This window comes from Haliotis rufescens, unplaced genomic scaffold, assembly GCF_023055435.1.
Source record: "Haliotis rufescens isolate VD_foot unplaced genomic scaffold, xgHalRufe1.0.p SCAF_39, whole genome shotgun sequence".
Classification (NCBI taxonomy): Eukaryota; Metazoa; Mollusca; class Gastropoda; order Lepetellida; family Haliotidae; genus Haliotis; species Haliotis rufescens.
The window spans coordinates 3054376-3081484 of NW_025964101.1; the positions used below are offsets into that span (position 1 = coordinate 3054376).

At 41.6% G+C, this 27109-nt stretch overlaps 1 protein-coding gene across 2 annotated transcripts; it reads right to left on the reverse strand.

Moving 5' to 3' along the window:
• On the reverse strand, positions 1-26228 carry LOC124147189 (methyltransferase-like protein 27). Of its 2 annotated transcripts, none has more exons than XM_046517805.2 (6): positions 26010-26228; positions 11291-11459; positions 6120-6248; positions 3333-3468; positions 2339-2431; positions 1-1544 (listed from the first exon to the last, which is right to left on the reverse strand). In XM_046517805.2, the coding sequence occupies exons 2-6, from the start codon at positions 11444-11446 to the stop codon at positions 1360-1362; spliced, it is 699 nt and encodes a 232-aa protein (XP_046373761.1). In that variant the 5' UTR covers positions 11447-11459; positions 26010-26228; the 3' UTR covers positions 1-1359. The 2 variants fall into 2 exon arrangements, with proteins under 2 accessions (XP_046373761.1, XP_046373760.1); XM_046517804.2 differs by having other exon boundaries at positions 11291-11448; positions 26010-26227.
• Positions 26229-27109: the final 881 nt, after the last annotated feature.

Consider the following 27109-nt stretch of genomic DNA (forward strand, 5'->3'; position numbering starts at 1 on the left):
TTCCATTTGTTTTTTTATTCAAGTCAATATCTTGCATAGTATACATAAAAATGTTGCACAAACAATAACAGAATTATAATCCAAATTAAAAATGTCATTTGAAGTGAAAGCGTACACTCACTTGACAAGTATACACTTGGGAAAAAATAAACATAACTTCCTGTATTCGCCAATATAAAGTAAAATTTTAGAAAATCGTACCCTTTTTATACAGAAGTCGCTATATGGCTGAAATAATCAAACACGGAAACCAATATCCAATAAAAGGTTCCATGGAAAAATTGGTAATTGTTTCTTGGTAATGGTAATTTCTGTATTCCACTTGTTTCCTCCGCTCCCTTCCATTGCATGATGTGAGTGAGGGTAGTTTTACGCCGCTTGCAGTAATATTCCAGCAATATCACGGCGGTGTGTGTGTGTGTGTGTGTCCCCATCACGTGATGTGAACCAGCACTTGCATTCATTTAGAATAACACAGATTGTTTCTTTACATATGTACCATCAGGTAGTGTGAGTATCGTAGGTATTTTCTGAAATGACATCAATCTCATTTGTAAATGTTTCTACAAGTTTCTTGCTTAATTTCTTTCCAGGTTTATAAAAGATATTATGATGGTTGATTAAGTAGTAAACGGGTGACCCGCTTGTTTGGTTCTCCCTTGGTCGTGTCATGTTGGTCGAAGGTTCGAATCCATATCTTTACCGACTGTAAGAATCTTTCCTATGCTGCTGGTTCAACAAACGTCCTCCCACATAAATCTAACACGCCATGATATATAATGTATACTGTTCAAAGCAGCATAAAACACATTTTAACGATGTCATTGATGGTAGAGAATAATGTTAGCATTAATGAGTTTTTTTACGGTTTCCCAGGTGTAAAAACCGTTTCTTTACTCAATCTGGGGAGAGTATCAAATGACAGGTATATGAAGTGATTCTCAAAATTTTTTTTAATTTTTTTTTTTTATGAACAACTAAACACGTATCTGTCCCCGTCGATATTGAAATGACAAATGATATAAATTATCTCAACAGACAAGCGGAGTAAAGAACATAAAACTATAGCACCCAAGAAACTCCCGTCAGAGCTACAGTAAAATCTTGAAACAATATAGCGACATTAATGTCACGTGATGAGTTTGAGCTCTTTCGCGGTTTTAGGAATTCAGAATTTTCACAAAAATGTTATGAAAATATTTATTTCTTATCTGGAAATGTCATGGTATATAGTGTCACACATAACCCAATGTCTCACCACCACTTTCATACCGATTGCAAAAATATGCACAATTGCAACGATGTATAAGTTATAAATGGAATTGAATGCAACATATACATGTACAATACTATGAATCATTAACATATCTTGAATTTAAAGACAACCCCATTGTTGTCAAACGAGTATTTTGGCACGACATCACGTGACAATTGTTCCCATTTCCCATCATCCTCTAGTTCCTGCATCAGTGGCTCTAGTCTGTCTTTGTACTCCCCCACGTGAGACAAGTATTCCTCCCTCATCACGATGCAGATAAGACCCCCTGTAAAACAAAAGTAGAAGAAAAGGTAGTTAACAGGATTTTCAACAATAGGTCAGTTTTGTGTGTTTGTTATTTCTTGTTAACTCCGCAGTCACCAATAGTCCAGCTATATGGTAGCAGTCTGTAAATAATAGAGTCCGGACCAGACAAACCCGTGACTGACATAATGAGCATTGATCGACGCAATTAGGATACTACCTGTGAAGATCCGGGTTAGAACACGTCTTCATGCTTGCCGCAAAAGGCGACTAACGGGATTAATTGCGTAGATCGATTCTCATGATGTCAATCACTGGATTGTCTGGTCCAGACTAGAGTTTTTACAGACCAGCATCATAAAGCTGGAATATTTCTGAGTGTGGCGTTATAAAACAAACAAGCATTAAATTGGGATACCATGAAAAAAATATGTTATCGAAATAAAAAATTACACTTACATAAGTTTGTCCCTCCAACTCAAGTAAATAACGACCCGTGAAGATCCGGGGTAGAATAGGTCTTCACCAACCCATGCTTGCCGTAAAAGGCGACTATGCTTGTCGTAAGAGGCGACTAACGGGATCGGGTGGTCAGACTCGCTGACTTGGTTGTTGCATGTCATCGTATCCCAATTGCACGGATCGATGCGCATGGTGTCAATCACTGGATTGTCTGGTCCAGATTCGGTTATTTACAGACCGCCGTCATGTAGCTTGAATATTGCTGAGTGCGGCGTTAAACAACAAACCAACAAAGTGAATAACAGTCAGTGTCGGGAATGCATACATAAGTACTGGCAGGGGAGCATAGCTCACCTGGTTTGGTTATTCTGACGAGTTCGTGCAAGCCGTCACATGGAATGTGCCCTTCTCCCATCCCCCCTGACGTGACACAGCAATCGTACGTGTCTGCAACAGAATACATAGCGTGGTCAGAAATATTACGTCGACCAAAACAAGGCAAACTAATGGTTGACAGCATGAGCACCAAGGCACGACGCCAAGCACGACAACCGCCATTTTCAGAAATTGACCGCTTGGTTACATTCTTTCCGTCATGATGCAGAACGCAAGGTCAAACTCGGCATATTGCTGAGTGCGGCGTTAAACAACAAACCAACCAACCATTGTTCGAATTAGCGCCAGGTGCTGAGATCGTATCCCGCTTGTGACGGGGTTGTTATTCAGCCTTGGGACTAACCATGTTGCCGTAACAGGCGTCTATGCTTGTCGTAAAAGGCGACTAAAGGGATCGGGTGGTCAGGACTGCTGATTCTCATGATGTCAATCACTGGATTGTCTTGTCCAGACCGCCGTCATATAGCTGGAATACTGCTGAGTGCAGCGTTAAACAACACACCAAAAAATAAACAAACAAACAATGTTTACAGGTCTTCAGTACATTCACCCTGTGCACTCAAAAAGAACCCACTCGTCCGATGGTAGACGACCAGATGGTGGAAACAGAATACGTACATACACCCGAAACACAAGTGTCAAAACGTGTGGTGTACCCCTGGGCAAGTGACTTAGTTCAAATGTGCCTCTATACACCTAGCAGGGAATGGGTACTCGATATGTGAGATGGATGTAAAATCCCTCTAGTGCCGCTTGGACTGAATACTCCCCAGGGAGTTGAGAATGATTACTGGAATGCAAACGGATCCACTGGTCGGAGAACAAATAAAAAACCGCATTTGAGCAGATACTAGTACCTGGATACCCGCGGTATATTATTATTATTATTATTATTATTATTATTATTTAATATTAAATTAAAACCAGAGCGACGTCAGAAGATGTTCCTCACCGTCCTCTATGGGGAGACGTTTGTCGTCCAGGAACTCACAGTACAGGTTGGTGTAGACGTTCTTCTTCCTGGCTTGTTCCAGCATCCCTGCGGCTGGTTCTAGAGCATCTACAGACTTAAAGCCCCGCGTCTGAAGCTGGAACAAAAGCCGAGGGTAGCGTTAAAGGGTGGCTACGAAAGGGAAAATGAGTACTCCTAGCAAGTTTCATTAAAATCATTCAATGATCAGTTTAATGGACGGCTAAGTGAACGTTGGAGTTGTCGATAAATGTGACATACATTCATCAGCATTATTACACAGAGACAACGTCTCATTCCACACAAGACACTATTCACAATGCCGAGATACTGTCAACAGGCCTAGGCCATGAAGTGAGTGAGTGAGTATGGTTTTACATCGCTTTTAACAATAGGCGTGACAAGCGAACGCTTTAACCACCAGGCTACCTTTAAGTTCTCTTTATGTAGTTTATTGTTTTCTAAAATGTTTGAGATCTGATGTCTCAAATAGTCAACTTCCCCCCCTGGGGCGAGTTGCTGAAGCCCTTTCTCAACATTGGCTATGAATGTATCATAGTTTGGGCGAGAGGGCAACAATTATCCTTCCAGCCTAGTTGAACAAACAATCAACAGCATCTTCAGCCCCAGAGAGCGGCCTCCACGACAACAGACAGCCCCGTTTGTCATCAGTCTTCCCTACATAGGAACAGCCAGCCACGAGATCCGCAGACTGCTCAAACACCACGCCAACATTGATACAGTATTCCAGAGAGGCAGGACAATCCAGAACATCCTCAGTGCCAATGGCAAGCCCCCTACATCAAAGAAAGAAGACCCAGCTGGAGCCGTATATCACATACAATGTGACTGTGGCGACTCCTATGTAGGTGAAACATCCAGGCCCCCACCCATTAGAATTAAAGAACACAAGACCTCAGTACAAAAAATTGACTCAAAATCAGCCATCTCCAAACACTCCCAAACCCACCCCGATCACAACATCCAGTGGAACAACATCAAGGTCCTGGCCAACAATCAGACTACAAAGTCAGAAAACTCCTAGAAGCCATCTACATCAAAAGGATCCATCCAGCAATGAACAGAGACCAAGGCTACTACATCCCGCCTGCTTACCATCACCTAATTGCTAAATCCCTATGCCCATCCAATTAAATGCACTGGCTTCCAATCATCTCTATCAGTCTGCTTGCTGACTCTGTGTCCATTAGACAATTCACTGGCTTCCAATCATCACTATCAGCTTCCGTGGTTGTTTACATTAGTCATTTACTGGCTTCCAATCATCTTAATCAGCTCTCTGTGTCCATCAATCAATTTACTGTATAAACATTGATGTTAATAAGTATATATACCTATGTTGTTCAGCACTTAAACAAATAACCTTCTTGTGGATACCCGCCCACGTAGGAATATACGGTAATGAAAACGCCGATAAAGCAGCTAAACTATCCCTCAAAATCCCAGAAATAAGCTTAAACTTACCCATCTCAAAATCAGAAATTAAAAGTGTAAACAAGCAAAAAATCACACAAAAATGGCATAACCTATATCTCAACTCAAATAGCCAAATCAAAAAAGTGCTCAGCAAACCACTAACCAAACCAAAAATTCTCCATCCATCCAAAAAAATCGACAGAGTAATCACTAAACTCCAAACAGGACACACCAACCTAAATAACCACCTAAAAAAATTAAAAAACACACTACAGGTAACTGCCCACACTGCAAACAACCAGAAACCCCAGAACACGCACTCATCCACTGCACACACTACCTAACACATCGAACCGCATTACAAACCACCCTCAATCTAAACAAGGCTCTAACTCTAGAAGCAATCCTAAACCCACAAAATAAAATAGAAAACTTCAAGGCCTTAGGCGTATTCTTAATAAAAACGGAACTAATAAAACGCATCTAAAAACACAATAACCTACCAAATCAAAATCACATAAACAAACCATACCCAGCTCCCTTAGTTCTCCTCCCCAATCCCGTCGGCATCTATTCCAAATCTCAAAATTCCCAAATTCTATATAAGCAACCCCTAAAACCCCCCTCTTGGGTTGTACAGACCACTTTCGCCCCTTTCGGAAACACATTAAATGGCCTGGCCGGTCCCGTGTGCGAAATACGCATCAGTCGGAAAGCGCACGTTAAATCTCCAAAGTAAGTAAGTAAGTAAGTAAGCACTATCCATCACTTGCTTGATAAAGGTGTTAGGATCTACACCGAAACGTCGCACTAATTGTAATAAAGAAGTTGTTCATCCATAGAACTTGTCTTTCTTCTGTCTATATCTGCTACCCGTAACTTAAGAAATTCAATTATCGGATGACATCCTCGATTATCAAGTGTATTATATCTATTAGGATAAATACCCTGGACCTATTCGCTACCATAATCTTCGTTTTGAGCCACATTCGCGCGTGGCTCTCTATTCCACCGCTGCCACCAGCCACAGCTCTCCATTGTGCTTGGCGGCCACAAGCATGCACTGACCGTTATGTTTACAAACAAGTGATGACTAACGCACGTGACACCGAATAATCTTCACCCATCTTAACTATTTTCTTTCTTTGTCAATTTAAATTTCTATTTCATTTTAACCGTCATGTAATTGGTATAGTAAGAATGAAAGGGGATGTTTTCTGTGTATCAATCTCGATTCAATCTGATTAAATTATCATACATAACTTCATCTGGCAAATAGTTATTAAAATAATTCCAAATGCATCAACAACAACATAAATATCACCACCCTACCTGTTCGCCAACGTATCCTGTTCCTGCCGCAACGTCTAATATTTTTGTCGATGCTCTGTTGTCCTGGAAATGGTTTGCCAGGAAAGTGGCAGCAAAGATTGGTCCCTTGTAACGTTCTAAACTTAAGTCCTGAAATACCAAGTATACCAAATGTATGAGCAGACATTCGTGGTTTTGTGATGATTAATCCTCTATTAAAAAATTCGAACTCTGTTGTATCGATATATCCTTTAAGACGATGTACAATGTAATTTAATCGGTTTGTTGCGGAAAACAATTTATGTATTCAATAATCTTGACAAGCTTGGATAAAGGTGAGTGAGTAAGTTTGGTTTTACGCCGCTTTTAGTAATATTCCAGCAATATCACGGCAGGGGACACCAGAAATGGGCTTCACACATTGTACTCATGTCGGGAATCGAACCCGGGTCTTCAGCGTGACGAGCGAATGCTTTAACTTGGATAAAGGAGTGTCAGTGTACATGCGTTTGAATAATAAAACTTAGTGCAAAACGAGTTAGACAATAGTTTTATTGGGCAAATTAAATAGATTTGTGTCGGTCTATATTTCTTGTTTGTATGTAACATTTGTGGAGGAGAGGAGCGGTCGGGTAGCCTAGTGGTTAAAGCGTTCGCTCGTCACGCCGAAGACCCGGGTTCGATTCCCGACATGGGTACAATGTGTGAAGCCCATTTCTGGTGTCCCCCGTCGTGATATTGCTGGAATATTGCTAAAAGCGGCGTAAAACCACACTTACTCACTCACTGTGGAGGAGAACATAAGAGTATTTAAAACTTTCACGAATAAGCCGTCAGTTACGAGTAACTTCAAACATATCCCTAGTTTCTTAAACTAAAAACACATCCCAACTTTTCAACTTTGGCAAGACATTCTTTTGTGCAAAGTATTTTAACATAAACCAGAACTCTTTGTAGTCCGTATTAATACGGCGTGAGTCGCCCTAGCGTGCACGATATTTTAAAAGCATGGTACCAGGCCCGTTGTTATTTAATGTAGCCCTAAACTAGTATATTATCAATCGCTTGTATATTTCACTACACACTGAAGGGGTGAATAGGAAATCTAGAACTCAAATTAAGGAATTTGTTTAACCTGTGACTTTCTTATTTTTTCTCATCAAAGGGTTGACTTATTTCTTTAGTGTGAACATTGTAATACGTAAAACACATTACACATCTTATTAGCTTAGTCTTATTAGTATATGAAAATTTGAAAAACTATTAGTTAAATTTCACAACGTTCCGAGGTCGCCGAGGTCAACAATCACAGGTCCGCAAATTAAAGAATTGGGATGCAAACCCCACTGGCGACACTCTGAATCTGAAATCGGTCATTCCACGGTCAAAATAAATAATAGTCTATTGTTGAGTTTAATCTTCAAGGAAAGATATTAAGATATAAGGAAACATTGAGTAATAATCTATTATGTGGCTTATTAGAAGCGCGGGATCAATGACATTTGATCCATTTGATTTTCAAGGGGGGGGTGGGGGGTGGGGGGTGGATAAGAGAATCTATTATCACTATTTACAACTAATATATATACTGAACAACATCCAACAATCTATTCATTTTCACTGTTAACACACACATTTGGACGGTTGGGTACTTTCCACAAAACAAACTGCATGTGTATTTGTTCTTTCACCACTACCTAATAAACTATTCATTTTGGGCAAGCAACTCATTTAAAAAAAAAATCCCCTCCCCTACGGAAGTTACATATACATGTTGAAATCGAGCGCACTCTGACCCATGGGCCCATGATCAGGTGGTCAGGCTCGCTGACTTGGTTGATGAAGGTCATCGATCCCAATTGCGCGGATCGATGCTCATGATGTCAATCACTGGATTGTCTGGTCAAGACTCGATTATTTACAGACCGCCGTCATATAGCTGGAATATTGCTGAGTGTGGTGTGAAACAACAAACCAACCAACCAACCTAATTCATTTTAATAGAATTATAAATCAGCTATTGTGGTCAGAATTTGTCGCTTTCAATCAATAAAATATTTCAGACTATCTAAGACGACACATTTCTACATTACGTTTGGAAACAAAGTCCTCAGTAACAAATGTTATATTTGGGATAGCACTTTCTTAGTAAAGCACAGATTCTAGAACGTTTTGGGGTTGAGTTCCATCCGGGATTCAAACCACTCAGCCACCGAGGCTTTCCTAAAATGAAAGTCCGACAACTGGCAGTCTAGAACACGTACTTTGTGTACCCCTCTGACACGTGTCAGTGTTATGTTGGTGATATGGCAAAAGAGGGTTGGTGATATGGTGATATGGCAAAGGAGGGTTGGTGATATGGTTGGTGAGGGGCAGAAGAGGGTTGGTGATATGGTTGGTGAGGGGCAAAGGAGGGTTGGTGATATGGTTGGTGAGGGACAAAAGAGGGTTGGTGATATGGTTGGTGAGGGGCAAAGGAGGGTTGGTGATATGGTTGGTGAGGGACAAAAGAGGGTTGGTGATATGGTTGGTGAGGGACAAAAGAGGGTTGGTGATATGGTTGGTGAGGGACAAAAAAGGGTTGGGGATATGGTTGGTGAGGGACAAAAGAGGGTTGGTGATATGGTTGGTGAGGGGCAAAGGAGGGTTGGTGATATGGTTGGTGGGGGGCCAAAGAGGGTTGGTGATATGGTTGGTGAGGGGCAAAAGAGGGTTGGTGATATGGTTGGTGAGGGGCAAAGGAGGGTTGGTGATATGGTTGGTGAGGGACAAAAGAGGGTTGGTGATATGGTTGGTGAGGGACAAAAAAGGGTTGGGGATATGGTTGGTGGGGGACAAAAGAGGGTTGGTGATATGGTTGGTGATATGGCAAAGGAGGGTTGGTGATATGGTTGGTGAGGGACAAAAGAGGGTTGGTGATATGGTTGGTGAGGGACAAAAGAGGGTTGTGATATGGTTGGTGAGGGACAAAAGAGGGTTGGTGATATGGTGATATGGCAAAAGAGGGTTGGTGATATGGTTGGTGAGGGACAAAAGAGGGTTGGTGATATGGTGATATGGCAAAGGAGGGTTGGTGATATGGTTGGTGAGGGACAAAAGAGGGTTGGTGATATGGTTGGTGAGGGACAAAAGAGGGTTGGTGATATGGTGATATGGCAAAAGAGGGTTGGTGATATGGTTGGTGAGGGACAAAGGAGGGTTGGTGATATGGTTGGTGAGGGGCAAAAGAGGGTTGGTGATATGGTGATATGGCAAAGGAGGGTTGGTGATATGGTTGGTGGGGGACAAAAGAGGGTTGGTGATATGGTGATATGGCAAAAGAGGGTTGGTGATATGGTTGGTGAGGGACAAAAGAGGGTTGGTGATATGGTGATATGGCAAAGGAGGGTTGGTGATATGGTTGGTGAGGGACAAAAGAGGGTTGGTGATATGGTTGGTGGGGGACAAAAGAGGGTTGGTGATATGGTTGGTGAGGGACAAAAGAGGGTCGGTGATATGGTTGGTGAGGGACAAAAGAGGGTTGGTGATATGGTTGGTGAGGGACAAAAGAGGGTTGTGATATGGTTGGTGAGGGACAAAAGAGGGTTGGTGATATGGTTGGTGATATGGCAAAGGAGGGTTGGTGATATGGTTGGTGAGGGGCAAAGGAGGGTTGGTGATATGGTTGGTGAGGGACAAAAGAGGGTTGGTGATATGGTGATATGGCAAAAGAGGGTTGGTGATATGGTTGGTGAGGGACAAAAGAGGGTTGGTGATATGGTTGGTGATATGGCAAAGGAGGGTTGGTGATATGGTTGGTGAGGGGCAAAGGAGGGTTGGTGATATGGTTGGTGGGGGACAAAAGAGGGTTGGTGATATGGTGATATGGCAAAGGAGGGTTGGTGATATGGTTGGTGAGGGGCAAAAGAGGGTTGGTGATATGGTTGGTGAGGGGCAAAGGAGGGTTGGTGATATGGTTGGTGAGGGACAAAGGAGGGTTGGTGATATGGTTGGTGAGGGACAAAAGAGGGTTGGTGATATGGTTGGTGAGGGGCAAAGGAGGGTTGGTGATATGGTTGGTGAGGGACAAAAGAGGGTTGGTGATATGGTTGGTGGGGGACAAAAGAGGGTTGGTGATATGGTTGGTGGGGGACAAAAGAGGGTTGGTGATATGGTTGGTGAGGGGCAAAGGAGGGTTGGTGATATGGTTGGTGGGGGACAAAAGAGGGTTGGTGATATGGTTGGTGAGGGGCAAAAGAGGGTTGGTGATATGGTGATATGGCAAAAGAGGGTTGGTGATATGGTTGGTGAGGGACAAAAGAGGGTTGGTGATATGGTGATATGGCAAAGGAGGGTTGGTGATATGGTTGGTGGGGGACAAAAGAGGGTTGGTGATATGGTGATATGGCAAAGGAGGGTTGGTGATATGGTGATATGGCAAAGGAGGGTTGGTGATATGGTTGGTGGGGGACAAAAGAGGGTTGGTGATATGGTTGGTGGGGGACAAAAGGGGGTTGGTGATATGGTTGGTGGGGGACAAAAGAGGGTTGGTGATATGGTGATATGGCAAAAGAGGGTTGGTGATATGGTGATAACGCAAAAGAGGGTTGGTGATATGGTTGGTGAGGGGCAAAAGAAACTATACCGAGTTGTTGTTTTTTATGTAATTTGAAATTGAAAGAACTGTTGTTAAATTTGATTATGTCTATTTAACCACCACTCGATCCTGCAACACTATGTAAAATGTAATCTGTGGCTGGGTAGTTTTGTGTGAATGTAGATTGGTTCAGTGAGACTGGGGTAAGCACTGAATTTGCAACAACATGACCCCTACCATGTTTGAAATATCGTAAATGTCTGCCCAAAGAAGCAAGTCCCGTGAAGATAAGGGGTAGAATAGGTCTTCAGCAGCCCATGCTTGCCGTAAAAGGCGACTAACGGGATCGGGCAGTCAGGCTCGTTGACTTGGTTGATGCATGTCATCGTATCCCAATTGCGTGGATCGATGCTCATAATGTCTGGCACTGGATTGTCTGGTACAGACCGCCGTCATATAGCTGGAATATTGCTGAGTGCGGCGTTAAACAACAAACAAACAAACAAACAAACAAACAAAACTACGATAGTTATAGATTATAGGTGTGATTTACATGAAAAATTATTTTAGGTGGATAATAATACTGAAACTTGGGAAGATAGCGAATTACACATACTTGTTCATATTTGCCGTCCTCTGCCCATCTGGAGTAATACTCCACCGATTCCTGCATGGAGATCCCAACACGATGAGCGCCATAGTTAGCAGAGTAGGCCCCGGAGTCGACAGCAGTACTGTCCTCGATGAAGCTTTTTGCTTTCTCTTCTGCCATTTCTGAAACAAGACTGTTAAGCCTATTCAAACTGATATATTACCACTATCATCGTCCATCACCTATCGACCGCCGCCGTGGTCTAGTGGTAGAGCGTCCGCCCGGAGAGCGGAAGGTCCGGGGTTCGATCCCCGACCGCGACATACCAAAAGACGTTAAAAGATGGTACTTGTTGTTACCCTGTCTGGCGCTCGGCATTAAGGGGCTAAAACAAGGACTGGTCGGCTCGGAGTCAGTATTCTGTGTCTGAGTGGGGTAATCATGTTAAACTGCGGCATGGTATCTCAGTGAGCTAGCTATAAATCGGCATCGGTCCGGACTAGTACAAGCAGCCACACAAACACACACGCACATGCACGTCGCTATATATGTGCAATAATCTTGGACGCGACGTTAAACCCCATATCACCTCACCTCACCTCCATCACCTATCACAACTACTGTTGACATCTATAAATCCTGCCGGGGTCCATGCAGGAAGCAAAGGTACTGTAAGTCCCCATGGACCCTAGCATGGTGATCTATCTTCAGTTGCTGGCGATCTCTAGCCAATTTTTATATTGTGTTCTCTGATATTTATGACTTTTATATATTCTCAACTAGTTTTAAATAGATTCTGTGATATTCTAGTTATTGTACTGTCCTTCGTTGACAGCTTTTTATATTGTATAAATATATGTATTATTAATGTACTTCTCGTCACGATATGGCTGAAATATTGACGATGTGACGTTAAATATTAACTCACTTAACTCACACACTCTTCCCGAGGCAAGGGCTTTCACTGAGTATAAAAGTCCAGTTTCCACCCTTCCCGTACTACATTTTGGCTAGTCTATGCATAGTCGATGTAGACATCCGGTTCGTAAACAACATGGATTTTAAAGTGCAGATTTCGGTAGACTGCCGGATTTGCAGAACATATGTACCCACAACGGGCCGCGGAGAGATATTTTGCAAAATTTTTGATGTTTTTAATCACGATGCTCAAGTGATTTGATGCACTTCGCTGGGTAAGACCCGTATATTACAATATAGATCTTGATTATCGATCATATCGTCTTCATAGGGCGCCGCCATTTTGTTTGAAGCAAGTGATATGAGAGATGGAGTCTGATTGGTCAATAAGAAGGACATAGAAGGGACATAATTTGTAATAGCCATTGGTGGCGCTACGATCGAGCCTGGAAATTCCAGCCTGTTTCGGCAAGTGTGGAAACTGGACTTTTACAGTCAGTTAACGCCCTTGCCTCGGGAAGATGGCTATGATCTGCTAATCAATTCTGACAAGGAGTATGTCTGAATGGTAGACAACGGGCATAATTGGCGACATTTGTGTCATCAAATTGGCTACAATAAACAGTAGTGTGGGCGTTCAAGTCCATGTGTCCAGCGCTGGGCAATACAACAGAAGAGCGAAAGTTAGCAACTTTAGGAGGTGCTTAGCAGTGCTTAGAGGCAAAATAAAAATGACGGCCAAAAACACGATAGAGCAAGACAACAAATTGGACTGAATCTCTCTCTCTCTCTCTCTCTCTCTCTCTCTCTCTCTCTCTCTCTCTCTCTCTCTCGCTCTCTCTCTCTCTCTCTCTCTCTCAAGATGAAGTTGCCAATGTTCCAAGCAAGTGAGGCTTTCTCATATATATTCATACATCTGTACCTGGTTCAGCTATATGTTTGCATAAGCAGTGCGTGTGTGCAGCTGCAGCGGACGGTAGCGCACTGTTGTGCAGACGCTTTTCCCAGCTTTTCCCAGCGCCATGGCATAAATAACGCCACCCAGGGGTCAGTGGAGCACCAGCGCAGAATACCCACTTTTTAAAATCACCCGCATCCCCATCAAAATAATATACACAAGTAATTTCCACTCCACCCAACACATACATTGCAAAATAGTAACATGAACACAATTTCAAACTTTAATTTATGAAAATAGTCCAGATCTATACAGATTCTCATGCTGATATGAATGACAACAGGCGCTGACTATCAGATGTGTAGCAGGCGATTATTTTCAAGGGAATATCATTTGATTTTGGGCATAGAATATATTATATCACATCAGGCATTCATTTATTCATGAGTGATGTTTATATATCTCGGCAATGCCATTAAGTAACGTTTCTAAATGAAGGAAATGGTAGCAATATTCATAGTAGAAATATATGCATAGTAAATACAAAACACACATGTATTCTCTAGATACAAAGAATGTAATTCTAACAATGTAATTTCACGGACCTATAGAACGTTATACTAGTCCGCCAATAGACTAACATCTAGTCTCTGAAATGAACATATCGTACATAAAAAAACAGTTGTTCAGTTATCTTAATAAAAATATAATAAAAAGGAGCCCAGTGACTCTCTTCATTTTCAGATACTGCAGTGATCTAAACTTGCCAAACATTATAGACTTGCATGGGCTGTATTTGATATATATTTGTATCAGGGTCTGTAAGACAGACTAGTCCGCCAATTGCCGTGTTGCCAACATACAGCTATTCTATGAGGAAGCAATCTACCACAACCCTGCCTCTCATAGATGGGATAAAATGTGCGTCTCGGTCACTGGTTCTGGGCAAACTCACAAAGTAAGAACGGGGCCAGGCTTTCATCACTGGACAGACTTGTACCCAGGCTGTGACCTCGTCACCCGATAAGGTAACTGGTGTTGTCTATTGTTCCCTGACTTCAAAGTAGCGAGCAAGTCGGTCCCATTGAAACCCTATATTACCCCTGGTGAAATGTGATCCACGAGGCTCCTCCATCTTGCTTATATGGCTTTTGTAAAGTGTGAGTTACACTTTTCAACGTGAACAGCTTGTATTAAGAACAGCAGTCGGAAATTGTTTTAACGTATTTTTTTAATGCTTTGAAATTCACAAATACTCATAACTGCTATAACGTGGAAACATGCTGTAGTAACAGTGCTATAAACTTTGTTTTGTTTGTTTGTTGTTAAACGCAGCAATCAGCAATATTCCAGCAATCTCAAGCTGCATAGATGACATCAGATGCTGGATGAGAAGCAACTTTCTCAAACTTAATGATGACAAAACTGAGCTCTTGATCATCAGCTTTAAACAGATGCAGTCCAAAGTACGATTTCCTGGTTTGAAAATTGGGGACTGTACGGTTGAGCAAAACTCTTGTGCCCGAAATCTAGGCGTGATCATTGACTCAACACTCAGTCTGGATAACCATGTAAGCAGTATGTGCAAGACAGCTTACTGTCACATCAGGAACATCAGACAGATAGCAAGATACGTAGACACAGCATCAGTCAAGTGCCTAGTCCATGCATTTGTAACATCAAGACTTGACTATTGTAATAGTCTCCTGTATGGTATCCAGCAGCAGCATCTGCATAGACTACAGCGTGTGCAAAACACTGCTGCCAGACTCATCCCACGGAAGTCAATGCGTGAACACATTACACCCGTCCTGAAAGAGCTGCACTGGCTACCTGTGAGACTCAGGATCGTGTTCAAGCTGATCATGTTTGTCTACAAATCGATCCATGGGCTATCCCCAGTATACCTCCAGGAACTCACTGCCCTTTACCAACCTGGCCGAACACTGAGATCTGCAAACAAACTACAGCTTGCTGTTCCACCAACCAGCAGAACAACATATGGCGACAGAACCTTCCGAAAAGCAGGTGCAACTCTATGGAATGCACTGCCCATTGATGTCAGGGGATCTGAAGATGTCAACACCTTTAGATCAAAACTCAAGACCATCCTCTTCAAAAGAGCATACGACTGAACGCTCTTGAGCAGGCAGTATGTCTGGATAAGTAGCGCTATATAAATGCGTAATTTAATTAGTAATTTAATTTATATGACGGCGGTCTGTAAATAATCCAGTGTGGACCAGACAATCCAGTGATTGACATCATGAGCATCGATCTTGTTTGTTTATTTGTTGATTAACGCCGCACTCAGCAATATGCAAGTTATATTACGGCGGTCTGTAAATAATCGAGTCTGGACCAGACAATCCAGTGATTGACATCAATTGGGATACGATGACATACATCAACCAAGTCAGCGAGCCTGACCCCCCGATCCCGTTAGTCGCTTCTTTCTCCATGCATGGATTGCAGAAGACCAATTCTAATCCTGATCTCCAAAGGAAGTTACAAACTTTAATAAATTGGGCGAGGTGAGGTTAAAATGGTATGTTTCCTAAAAAACACATTTCAGAAGTAATTCGTTTTCCAGTCAGAATTGTTAGAGCTACATCGTAGTGACCTGTAAATAATCACACAAACAAGTGGTTGATAGACAGTGCAACGATCCTTGTCCACAGACCAGCCGCACCCGTTACCATGGGTTACAGCCGGGAACTTATTATGTCCCGGTATCTCGGAAACACCCGAGTGGAATCCGAGGCATAAGAGGTCCCAAGAAGCCCGACCTTTTGCTACAAGCCGAGTTTAGCAGGGATCGGGTCGCCATAATGTGTGGCCTTGACGAGTATATTTAAACGCGCCTCGACGGCGTGGATCGTTGCCCATGCTGTCAACCAGTGGTTTGTCTGACCAGGGTCCACGTGCACAAAAGGATCTTAGCGCTACAAATATTGTAAATCCTCAAGATCGCGATCTTTACTACTAGCCGTCTTACAACCGCACAAAGATCGGATTGTGCAAGTGAAAAAGGACAATTGTATGGTGATTGTTGGGGTCTAAAATCGATTATAACTAAGATTGCCCTGATAGCCATTATACAGCTCAGTGTTTGAAATAGCCGCTCGCCCGCTAGCCAAATGCTAGTGACTTTTAAATTGGGCGAGTAACATTTCCGTAAAGCTGTCTAGTTCAAAATTCTAATCAATACGTATTTATTTCTACGAATCATTTAGTCAGTTAAGGCATGATGTGATGTCAAAGTCTGTTGCCATTTTGTTTTCGTTTCTTAGTTTATCGGAAACCCACGTGAAGTCGTAACTCGGTGTTTGCTGTTCACTGATTTTATACAAACGTCAGACAAACGTCAGACAAACGTCAGACAAACGTGTAGGGTCAAGCAGTCAAGCCGCTGCAAGGTTGTTTAGGGTAATGGCCACATACGCAATTCATTTAGGTTAACATAAAGAAGGACTATTCAGATCTGTTCGTTAACAAGCCCACCCCGTCAGTGAACTAGTTCATACACTGACACAGCTCAAATATTGCCGCCAGCGTTTTGCAGCTATCCTCATACACTGACACAACTTAAATATTGCTGCCTGCGTTTTGAAGCTACCCTCATACACTGACACAGCTCAAATATTGCTGCCCGCGTTTTGCAGCTATCCTCATACACTGACACAGCTCAAATATTGCTGCCTGCGTTTTGCAGTTGTCCTCATACACTGACACAGCTCAAATATTGCTGCCTGCGTTTTGCAGCTATCCTCATACACTGACACAGCTCAAATATTGCTGCCTGCGTTTTGCAGTTGTCCTCATACACTGACACAGCTCAAATATTGCTGCCTGCGTTTTTAAACTAAGCTCATACACTGACACAACTTAAATATTGCTGCCTGCGTTTTGAAGCTACCCTCATACACTGACACAGCTCAAATATTGCTGCTGCGTTTTGCAGCTATCCTCATACACGGACATAGCTCAAATATTGCTGTTGCGTTTTGCAGCTATCCTCATACACGGACATAGCTCAAATATTGCTGCCTGCGTTTTGCAGCTATCCTCATACACTGACACAGCTCAAATATTGCTGCCTGCGTTTTGAAGCTACCCTCATACACTGACACAGCTCAAATATTGCTGCCTGCGTTTTGCAGTTGTCCTCATACACTGACACAGCTCAAATATTGCTGCCTGCGTTTTGAAGCTACCCTCATACACTGAGTTAACCAAAATATTGCTGCCTGCGTTTTGCAGCTATCCTCATACACTGACACAGCTCAAATATTGCTGCCTGCGTTTTGAAGCTACCCTCATACACTGAGTCAACCAAAATATTGCTGCCTGCGTTTTGCAGCTATCCTCATACACTGACACAGCTCAAATATTGTCGCCTGCGTTTTGAAGCTACCCTCATACGCTCACAACATAATAGTTCAAGAGCAGATCGACTACAACAGAAATAGGAATTTTACGAGCATGAACTTCTCAAATCTCAATGTTATTTTACTGTTGACTTTGAGTGACCCCCAAGTTTGTGAGACACGGAGTATTTTTTTTTCTCTGCTTCAAAACACAATATTTTTCTGTGATAGTTGAGGTGAACTGGGGTACGACATCGCGTTGAACCTTATTGCACTCCTATGTATCATGCGACGAGTGTGTGTGACTGCTTGGCCCCAGGCCGCAGTTTAATATGAATACCCAACTCAGACTCAGACACTGACTCCGAACCGACCAGTCTTTATTTTAGCCCCTTGATTCAGAGTGCCAGGCAGGGTAACAAGCACACTCTTTTCATATCTTTTGGCGTCCTACACTAAGGAGGCAGATAATTGGGGGGTGGGGGTCACGGGTGCATATAAAGACCCACTATTAATATATAATTATTCCATTATACATTTATATTCCACACTTATCCAAGTACACTAGTATCTGCTCAAATACGGTTTGTTCTCCGACCAGTGGATCCGTATGCATTCCAGTTATTATTATCAACTCCCTGGGGAGTATACAACCCAAACTGTCTACGGGCATTAGAGGTTTTTGCATCCACCTCACGTATGGGGTACCCATTCCCTGCTGGGTAAACAGCGGCACATTTCAACTGCCACTTACCACAAGTCTCCTACCAACGGATGAGTGCGTTCCTTTGAGTGCACAGGGGGAATGTACTGAACACTAGGGGTCGTGACAACACTGTAAAGACCACGGAGGCCGTGATTAATGGAGGCAATCTGAGCTGTTATCTGTAGATATGAAGGGGCAATTTCTCTTTAACGTTCAGGATCTCGGCTTCCAATGTTGGTTTACTTGAAGCACATCGTAAAACATTTTTTTTTTTATATTCAAGCATTGCAAAACTATTATTTGTTTCACGCCATCTTCCCTATTTTCTATTCCTTTCATCTAATCATCTTCCCATGTTCCCCGCCCACCGCCTTCCCATCTTCCCCTCCCACCACCTATCCACGAGCCAGTGGAAGCGATAGGTGGCAACTATTATTTGTTTCACGCCATCTTCCCTATTTTCTATTCCTTTCATCTAATCATCTTCCCATGTTCCCCGCCCACCGCCTTGCCATCTTCCCCTCCAACCACCTATCCACGAGCCAGTGGAAGCGATAGGTGGCCGAGGCTATCGCCCAAATATGTGTTTAAGATGAAACCTTTGAGTAGAGCCGGAAGCGGCGGGACTTTATCTATTGACTTACAACCTTGACAGATTCCGCCTTAATGAGACACTTCATTGTCAAAAGCAACAGGATTGGCTATTTGCTTCGTCTCCATTACAGTCATAGCCCCTTTAAGCTCCATCTGTAGGATATTTATGTTGGTGAGTGAGATATTCATTATTTCTGTCATAGCGCGGCGTGTCCTCAAATGGGTGAGGAAAGTGACGTTTACCACTTTAATGGCGTGGTGAGGCGAAGTAAAATGGTATTTAACGTCGCGTTCATGATTATTGCACATACATAACGACGTGCTTGTACTAGTAAGGACGTCCGCCGGTTTTATGCTATAATGACTCCCAGTCGCCTTGTCCTTGTTTTTTCCCCTTAATACCGAAAGACAGGCAGGGTAACAAAAAGTACCATCTTTTAACATATTTGGTATGACGCTGTTAGGGTATCGAGCCATCGACCTTCCGCTCTCCAGACAGACGTCAACTCTTAATACCGGTCAGTATAATAATTTCCTGTTATGGAACAATGACACCAGTGATCATATAATGAGGAACAATCATGTCTGTGGAGTGGGTGTGAGGACACCATTAGGAACATCCCCCCGAGTTAAACACGTGTAATGGGTACCCGTGAAGATCCGGGTCAGAATTGGTCTTCAGCATCCAATGCTTGCCGTAAGAGGCGACTAATGGGATCGGGTGGTCAGGCTCGCTGACTTAGTTGATGCATGTCATCGTATCCCAACTGCGTTGATTGACGCTCATGATGTCAATCACTGGTGTTTCAGGTCAAGACTCGACGTCCAGACAGACCGCCGTCGTGAAGCTGAAATTTTGCTGACTGCGGTTTTAAACGACATACAAACAAATAAATCTAATGTACTAGGCGGCCGGTGAGTGTGTTAAGTTTACCTGGTCCATAGCATGTCAAGGTCACAGATAACAGTGGGAAACAATGCATTGTAAGTTTCATCTGACAGAATTTCATCCATCTCCTGACAAGGTTCATAAGGTCATGTTTAAACAACTGATATGGCACTGCCCTTATCAAGGAGTGGAGGAGGCGGGTGAGGCAAACATTCACGCATTTCTTGTTTGATAGGCATTTATCTCCCCTTTTTTACTCGTAGCGTCATTAGAGGAGGCATGGGTGGCCCAGTCGTCCAGAGCGCCGCAATTCGCAGTGCAAAATTGCGTCCCTTCGGCACGCCAGAAACCTATGATTATGGGTTCGAATCCAAGTACCCGTGCTCGTAGGTTTCACCGAAGTGGTAAACGTCTAAGACGGGCTTCGGGCTTTCCTCGCGCTTTTAGCTGACACGCCGTGAACTGGAAAACTGCTCAAAGCGCGTTGGGCCACCCATGTAGATGAAAACATTATAGACCCCTACAATGATTGATATGTATTTTAATTTTGGATGTTAATAAAAGAAAACGTGCCCAACCATTGATTTTATACAACGCAATGAAGGGACATTGTTTATGTTTAGTTTACAATTGAAACAACGCTGCAGAGAAAGATTATTTACCCTTGCATGGTAATTTATACGTACCTGTACAGAAAGATTATCTACACATCATGGTAATTTAAACATACCTGTACAGAAAGATTGTCTACCTTTGCGTGGTAATTTAAACATACCTGTACAGAAAGATTGTCTACCCTTGCATGGTAATTAATACGTTCCTGTACAGAAAGATTGTCTACCCTTGCATGGTAATTTAAGCATACCTGTACAGAAAGATTGTCTACCCTTGCATGGTAATTTAAGCATACCTGTACAGAAAGATTGTCTACCCTTGCATGGTAATTTAAGCATACCTGTACAGAAAGATTGTCTACCCTTGCATGGTAATTTATACATACCTGAACAGAAAGATTGTCTACCTTTGCATGGTAATTTAAACATACCTGTACAGAAGATTATCTACCCGTCATGGTTATTTAAACATGCCCGTTGTTATATGACTGTAATTTATTGTTAAACAATAATTGTAACTGTATTACCTTGTTTCTGTTGAGATTCAGGAGAAGTTCATTGCAATGTATTTGGACAATGATAAGTTGTCAGGAATGTGGTACTAATTAATGTAAGCAGAGGTGAGGTAGTTATTGTACTTGGATGCTCGAATTTTCTGTAAACTTACGGAATCGCATGGATAGTTGCCAAGCGTTATAGAAACATGTGGAATATTCTGTGATTTTCTCGTGACGCTGTACTGGCCTTGCACTGAAAGTTATGGAAGCTTGTTAGATTATATAAGTAGAGCGGGCGCATTTCATCTGACATTACATCAAGACCAAAATCACTTTTCACCCTGGTGTTCAGCCTAGGCTTATCTCGGAAGCTTGGCCACGGTTGTGGTGAGGTGATTATTAATCTTGTCATTGTCATTTCCACTGCTCTCACATTTTATACTTCCATTAAATATTGTACTACCAGTATATTGTGTACTGCCATTGTAATTGCTGTGCAGTAATTTGAATTGATTTGTAAACCCAGTTAATGTTGTAATACTATTGTTGAATCTATACCATTTGTCGGTTTCACCCAAAAGTCATTCTTGTGCACATTTCTTGGTTAACATATTGTTTCAGCAAGACTATCTCCCATCTTGGATAGTTGAAACATACCTGTACATACGTGTACAGAAAGATTTGTCTCTGTAACTAAAAGTGACAAAACATTTCCATAGGCGATTAGGTGCCTCACTCTGGCAGTGTTGGTTCGAATCCCGGACGGGACTCAAACCAAAAAAAATTATCAAATGTCAAATAAAATAACGTACCTAGGATGAACAATATAAACAATGTCGTACAGAAATATTATATACCACGGATGTTAACATGACTAAAATAAATATTGTGTACCCATCAATGTAGATTTTATACAACGGTGCACAGAAATATTATGTACACTCAATGTTGATTTATACAACCCTGCACAGAAATATTATGTACACTCAATGTTGATTTATACAACGCTGCACAGAAATATTATGTACACTCAATGTTGATTTATACAACGCTGCACAGAAATATTATGTACACTCAATGTTGATTTATACAACGCTGCACAGAAATATTATGTACACTCAATGTTGGTCATACAACGCCTTCATAAATATTATATAACCGTGAAGGTTGATTGATACAAAGCTGCACATGAATATTATACACCCGTGAAAGTTGATTTATACAAAGCTGCACATAAATATTATACACCCGTGAAAGTTGGTTTTTACAAAGCTGCACATAAATATTATATACACCTGTGAAAATTGATTTATACAAAGCTGCACATAAATATCATACACCCGTGAAAGTTGATTTATACAAAGCCGCACATAACATAGTACACGCCCCTAAATGTAGAACTATACAACGTTGCACAGAAATATTATGTAACCCTGACTGTAGATTTATTCAATCCTGCACCGGAATTTTATGTAACCTGTATTTAATTTATACAACGCTGCACATTATAAATATTATGTACACTGAATGTAGGTCTTTGAAAGGCATTTAGAAGTGATACACATAAGGAAGAGAATATATGCATGTCAACTTCTTTATTATGAGGAACACAACGTTTCGGAGTATATGCTTATACTCCTTCACCTGATGAAAGAGTGTCAAGAAGTTGACATCCATATATTCTCTTCCTTACACTGAATGTAGATTTTTATACAATGCCTTCACAGATAGTATATACCCCTGAATGTAAATGTATGCAACGCTACACATACATATTATATACCCCTGAATGTTGATTTATACAACGCTACACATAAATATTATGTAGCCCTGAATGTAGATTTATACAACGCTACACATACATATTATGTAGCCCTGAATGTAGATTTATACAACGCTACACATACATATTATTATGTAGCCCTGAATGTAGATTTATACAACGCTACACATATATTTTATGTAGCCCTGAATGTAGATTTATACAACGCTACACATACATATTATTATGTAGCCCTGAATGTAGATTTTATACAACGCTACACATACATATTATGTAGCCCTGAATGTAGATTTATACAACGCTACACATAAATATTATGTAGCCCTGAATGTAGATTTATACAACGCTACACATACATATTATGTAGCCCTGAATGTAGATTTATACAACGCTACACATATATTTTATGTAGCCCTGAATGTAGATTTATACAACGCTACACATACATATTATTATGTAGCCCTGAATGTAGATTTTATACAACGCTACACATACATATTATGTAGCCCTGAATGTAGATTTATACAACGCTACACATAAATATTATGTAGCCCTGAATGTAGATTTATACAACGCTACACATACATATTATGTAGCCCTGAATGTAGATTTATACAACGCTACACATACATATTATTATGTAGCCCTGAATGTAGATTTATACAACGCTACACATACATATTATGTAGCCCTGAATGTAGATTTATACAACGCTACACATACATATTATGTAGCCCTGAATGTAGATTTATACAACGCTACACATAAATATTATGTAGCCCTGAATGTAGATTTATACAACGCTACACATACATATTATGTAGCCCTGAATGTAGATTTATACAACGCTACACATACATAATTACATATTATTATGTAGCCCTGAATGTAGATTTATACAACGCTACACATACATATTATTATGTAGCCCTGAATGTAGATTTATACAACGCTACACATACATATTATGTAGCCCTGAATGTAGATTTATACAACGCTACACATACATATTTTGCAGCCCTGAATGTAGATTTATACAACGCTACACATACATATTATGTACCCCTGAACGTAGATTAATACAACGTTGAAGAAGAATACACTCAAAGTAGAGTGGGAGTTGTTTATTCTCCACGCAGTGTTTTATAGTACGATATTACGATCGGTCTTGGGTGACAAGGTACAGATAATCGACGTGAGGAATGTGAGAATATGCCGGAAATACCAATACCAAACCCACTGTTCACAAAAAGGACTTTTCCGACATTGCCGAGGTAGAAGTCTATTCAGGGAGTTATCATTATTAAAATGCGGATAAATATTTCTAAAGACTGTACATTTTATCATCATCCCAAAAGAGGCTGTACATTGTGTTGATATCTCATAAAGGAATCAACGACTCGTTATTAATCCTACAACAAAACACTGCAGGCTGAATAAACAATGAGGGGCAGCTATCCCACTTTTGGATGCGATCGTTCCGGCCTCTACGTTTATCTGCATTGCCCAGCTACATCTATGGGGAACAACTCACTAGACATCCCCCCACTGTCATGATAATACAATGTTTTATCGTGCGATTTATCGCGTAGCTATTTCAGGGTAATATAGGATAATATAACATGGTCCTGAGTGTCACAACGAGATACGAGACAATAAAACATATGGCCATAATTGTCACAGCTATACAGGGTAATATAACATGACCCTGGGGTTCACAACGAGGAACACTTCATACACTTGAATGTTGCAACCCCCACCCCACCCACCCCAACCCCTCCCCATATGTTTGTCCTTCCCTGATATACTTCCATCTTTACATTTTCAAAAGCTCTTTATCCCCCCTCCCCACCCCCCACACCCAATCTCTGCACCCCCCTCCCCTCGCCGTGGAACGCTAGCGTGCAGTGATTTTCCTTGTCAGGTAATATAACAAATACTTGATTATATATACACCTGGGGAAGGTTAAACTGCACGCCTTCTTCACATACTGATGGAGATAAGGGAACAATGAAACATAAAGGGAAATTTTCTTTACACTCAGTGCATGTGAAATAGCGCGCATGTTTCCAACGCGTATTTGGTAGACAAGGCAGAAACCAAAGATAGCGCATAAATTTCATCTTCTGTATATCTAGATCTTGCATTTCGGTAATCATACACTCACACCTTAGTGTATGTGTACTGAAATACGAGCCCTAGGCACAATGAGGATGTCAGTATATATATATACCCCGACCTTCTGTGCAACCACTGGAACCAATTACACACGATGTGGATATCATTTTAATGTCGAACATTACAACGATACTTGTGAAAATGTGTTATGAAATGTGGTATGTTCTCGGCGGATATAAACACCGATTCACATCAACTGATGGGTGGAGAGAACAAGAGGGACAAGGCAGTTATATAACTGCCTTGGAACAGGTACAAAACATGTCATGAGGTCGTCGATTTCGTTTTCTGTATTTCAATAATAGTTTGTCACTTTCTTTTCAACACCAAATATCTTTAGTGAAAAAATAGTACATGGATACGGTTCTAAAAAAATACCTAGCTTATATGGAAATATATAGTAAGCGGTGCGCTTGTCTCAACAAACATTCCCATTCTCTTCCCAATCCCATTTAAAAAAACCTTCCGATATCCTCCTCAGCCCGAAGTTAAGAAACCCAATAATAATAATAATGATAATGATGATGATGATGATGATGATGATGATGATGATAAAAGTGACAACAGTTCCGATAATCATAAGAAATATCTACTAAAAGCATAGTTCATTCAACGAATCCGACCTTATCATATGCATGTGCTCATGAATCATTATCGAACATATATATCTATAAAACATGAATTTCATGTGAGATACGTAATCGCTAGGCTGATGCATAGAAGGGATGGCTTTATCGAACTAGAAATCCCCCGAGGGGACGTAAGACGCAAGGTATCAACAGTAGTATCCCAATGAACTAAACCATGATTCCACTGAGGATAAATCAGTCACGTAGCTAATCTAGGATAAAGCGCCGGCATGACATATCCGAAAATTGGATACAAGCCGCCAAAACAAGAAACACATGGTCCGGATTCTTGTCTGCTCCTTCACGAGGATCTTGGGCCTTGCTCTAAGGCTGTGCTGAATGCTAAGTCCATGGGTGCATTGTAATTCTAGGCAAGCCTAGATAAGCGGACAGTACGTCTTTTGCACGATAAGTTGCTCTTATTATTTATATACTTTTATATAATGAAGACATTATTATTTAAATTAATAATTATTGCCTTAGAGACTTGAGCAAGTCTAGAGAATATTCAACGATGTTTAGCTGGACGGCAAATGCTGGGGGTACCTATAACACGCCAGATATCTGTGAAATATATAAACGGCCCCTCCTCACGCACCTGAGGCGCCTGTTTCTCTGTGTGCATACGCTAGGCAGGGATGCTTGTGTTTCTAAATATATACTCACGATCGCTGTCTGGAGAAGTCGCTGAATGGCTGGCCAAGTTGTCAGATCTGTAGACGGCGAACTGACCCTGCTCAAACGAGTACCTGAATGAACGGACGTGTTACTGGCTTCTACCCTTAGCGTTAAAAGGACAGCGTAATGGGTTTAACACACTGGACTATTTTCCCTCCAACAGCCACTCAGTTCAGAAGCCTGGAAAACTGGGTGTATGGTTACATTCAGGGAAAGCCGTGATTGGGCCAGCGCATGAATAGTCTCAGCGGCACATGTGTGTCAATGGGAAGCTGATAGTTGGACATGAATGTTTAATCTCATTTATAGGTTATCAGTCTAGTTCAACAAAATAGGCAGATTGTCGAACATGAGGAAATATTACACCCATAATTATATGGCGCTCAAACAAAAAGGAAGGAGATACATATTGCAACCGAAAACGTTAAAAGCTGCATGATGTGCAGCGATTTACTTCTGGTTCGGGGACATCTGGTTAAAATATTCATAGGTAAGGGTAATTTAATATGTTAGAAATGTTGTGAAACAAACGAAACATGTTGTAATGGCATTTATATTTAATAATGTGTGTGTGTTCTTGAGATTCCAGCATTAAATAGCTTTCCATGTGTTTTACCGTAAATGTTGTTATCAGCGAGTGAGTAAGTGACTGAGATATGTGAGTGAATATTGTTTACGCCGCCTTTAGCAATATTCCAGCAGTATCACGGTGGGGGACACCAGAAGTGAGCTTCACAAATGTAACCCATGTGGGAATCGAACCCGGGTCTTCGGCGTGACGAGCGAACGCTTTAACCACCGGCCTACCCCACCGCTCCGCGAGGCAGGGAAGATATAGGGTTATATTCCAATGATATCGTTGCGAACCGTAATTACTCAAATCTCGGATCTTCACATGGATATGTTCACTGCTTGCGAACACGTCCATGCAATGCTTGGCCCTCACTCTTATGAAGGTTCATACTCCAGTGAAATCGCACAAAATGAAACTCAAATTTGTTTTGAAGACCTATTTTGTGCCTCGAATAATGTATGCATACAATTTCATTTGGTACGCGTGACCTCGTGTTTACACAGCGTGCCATACA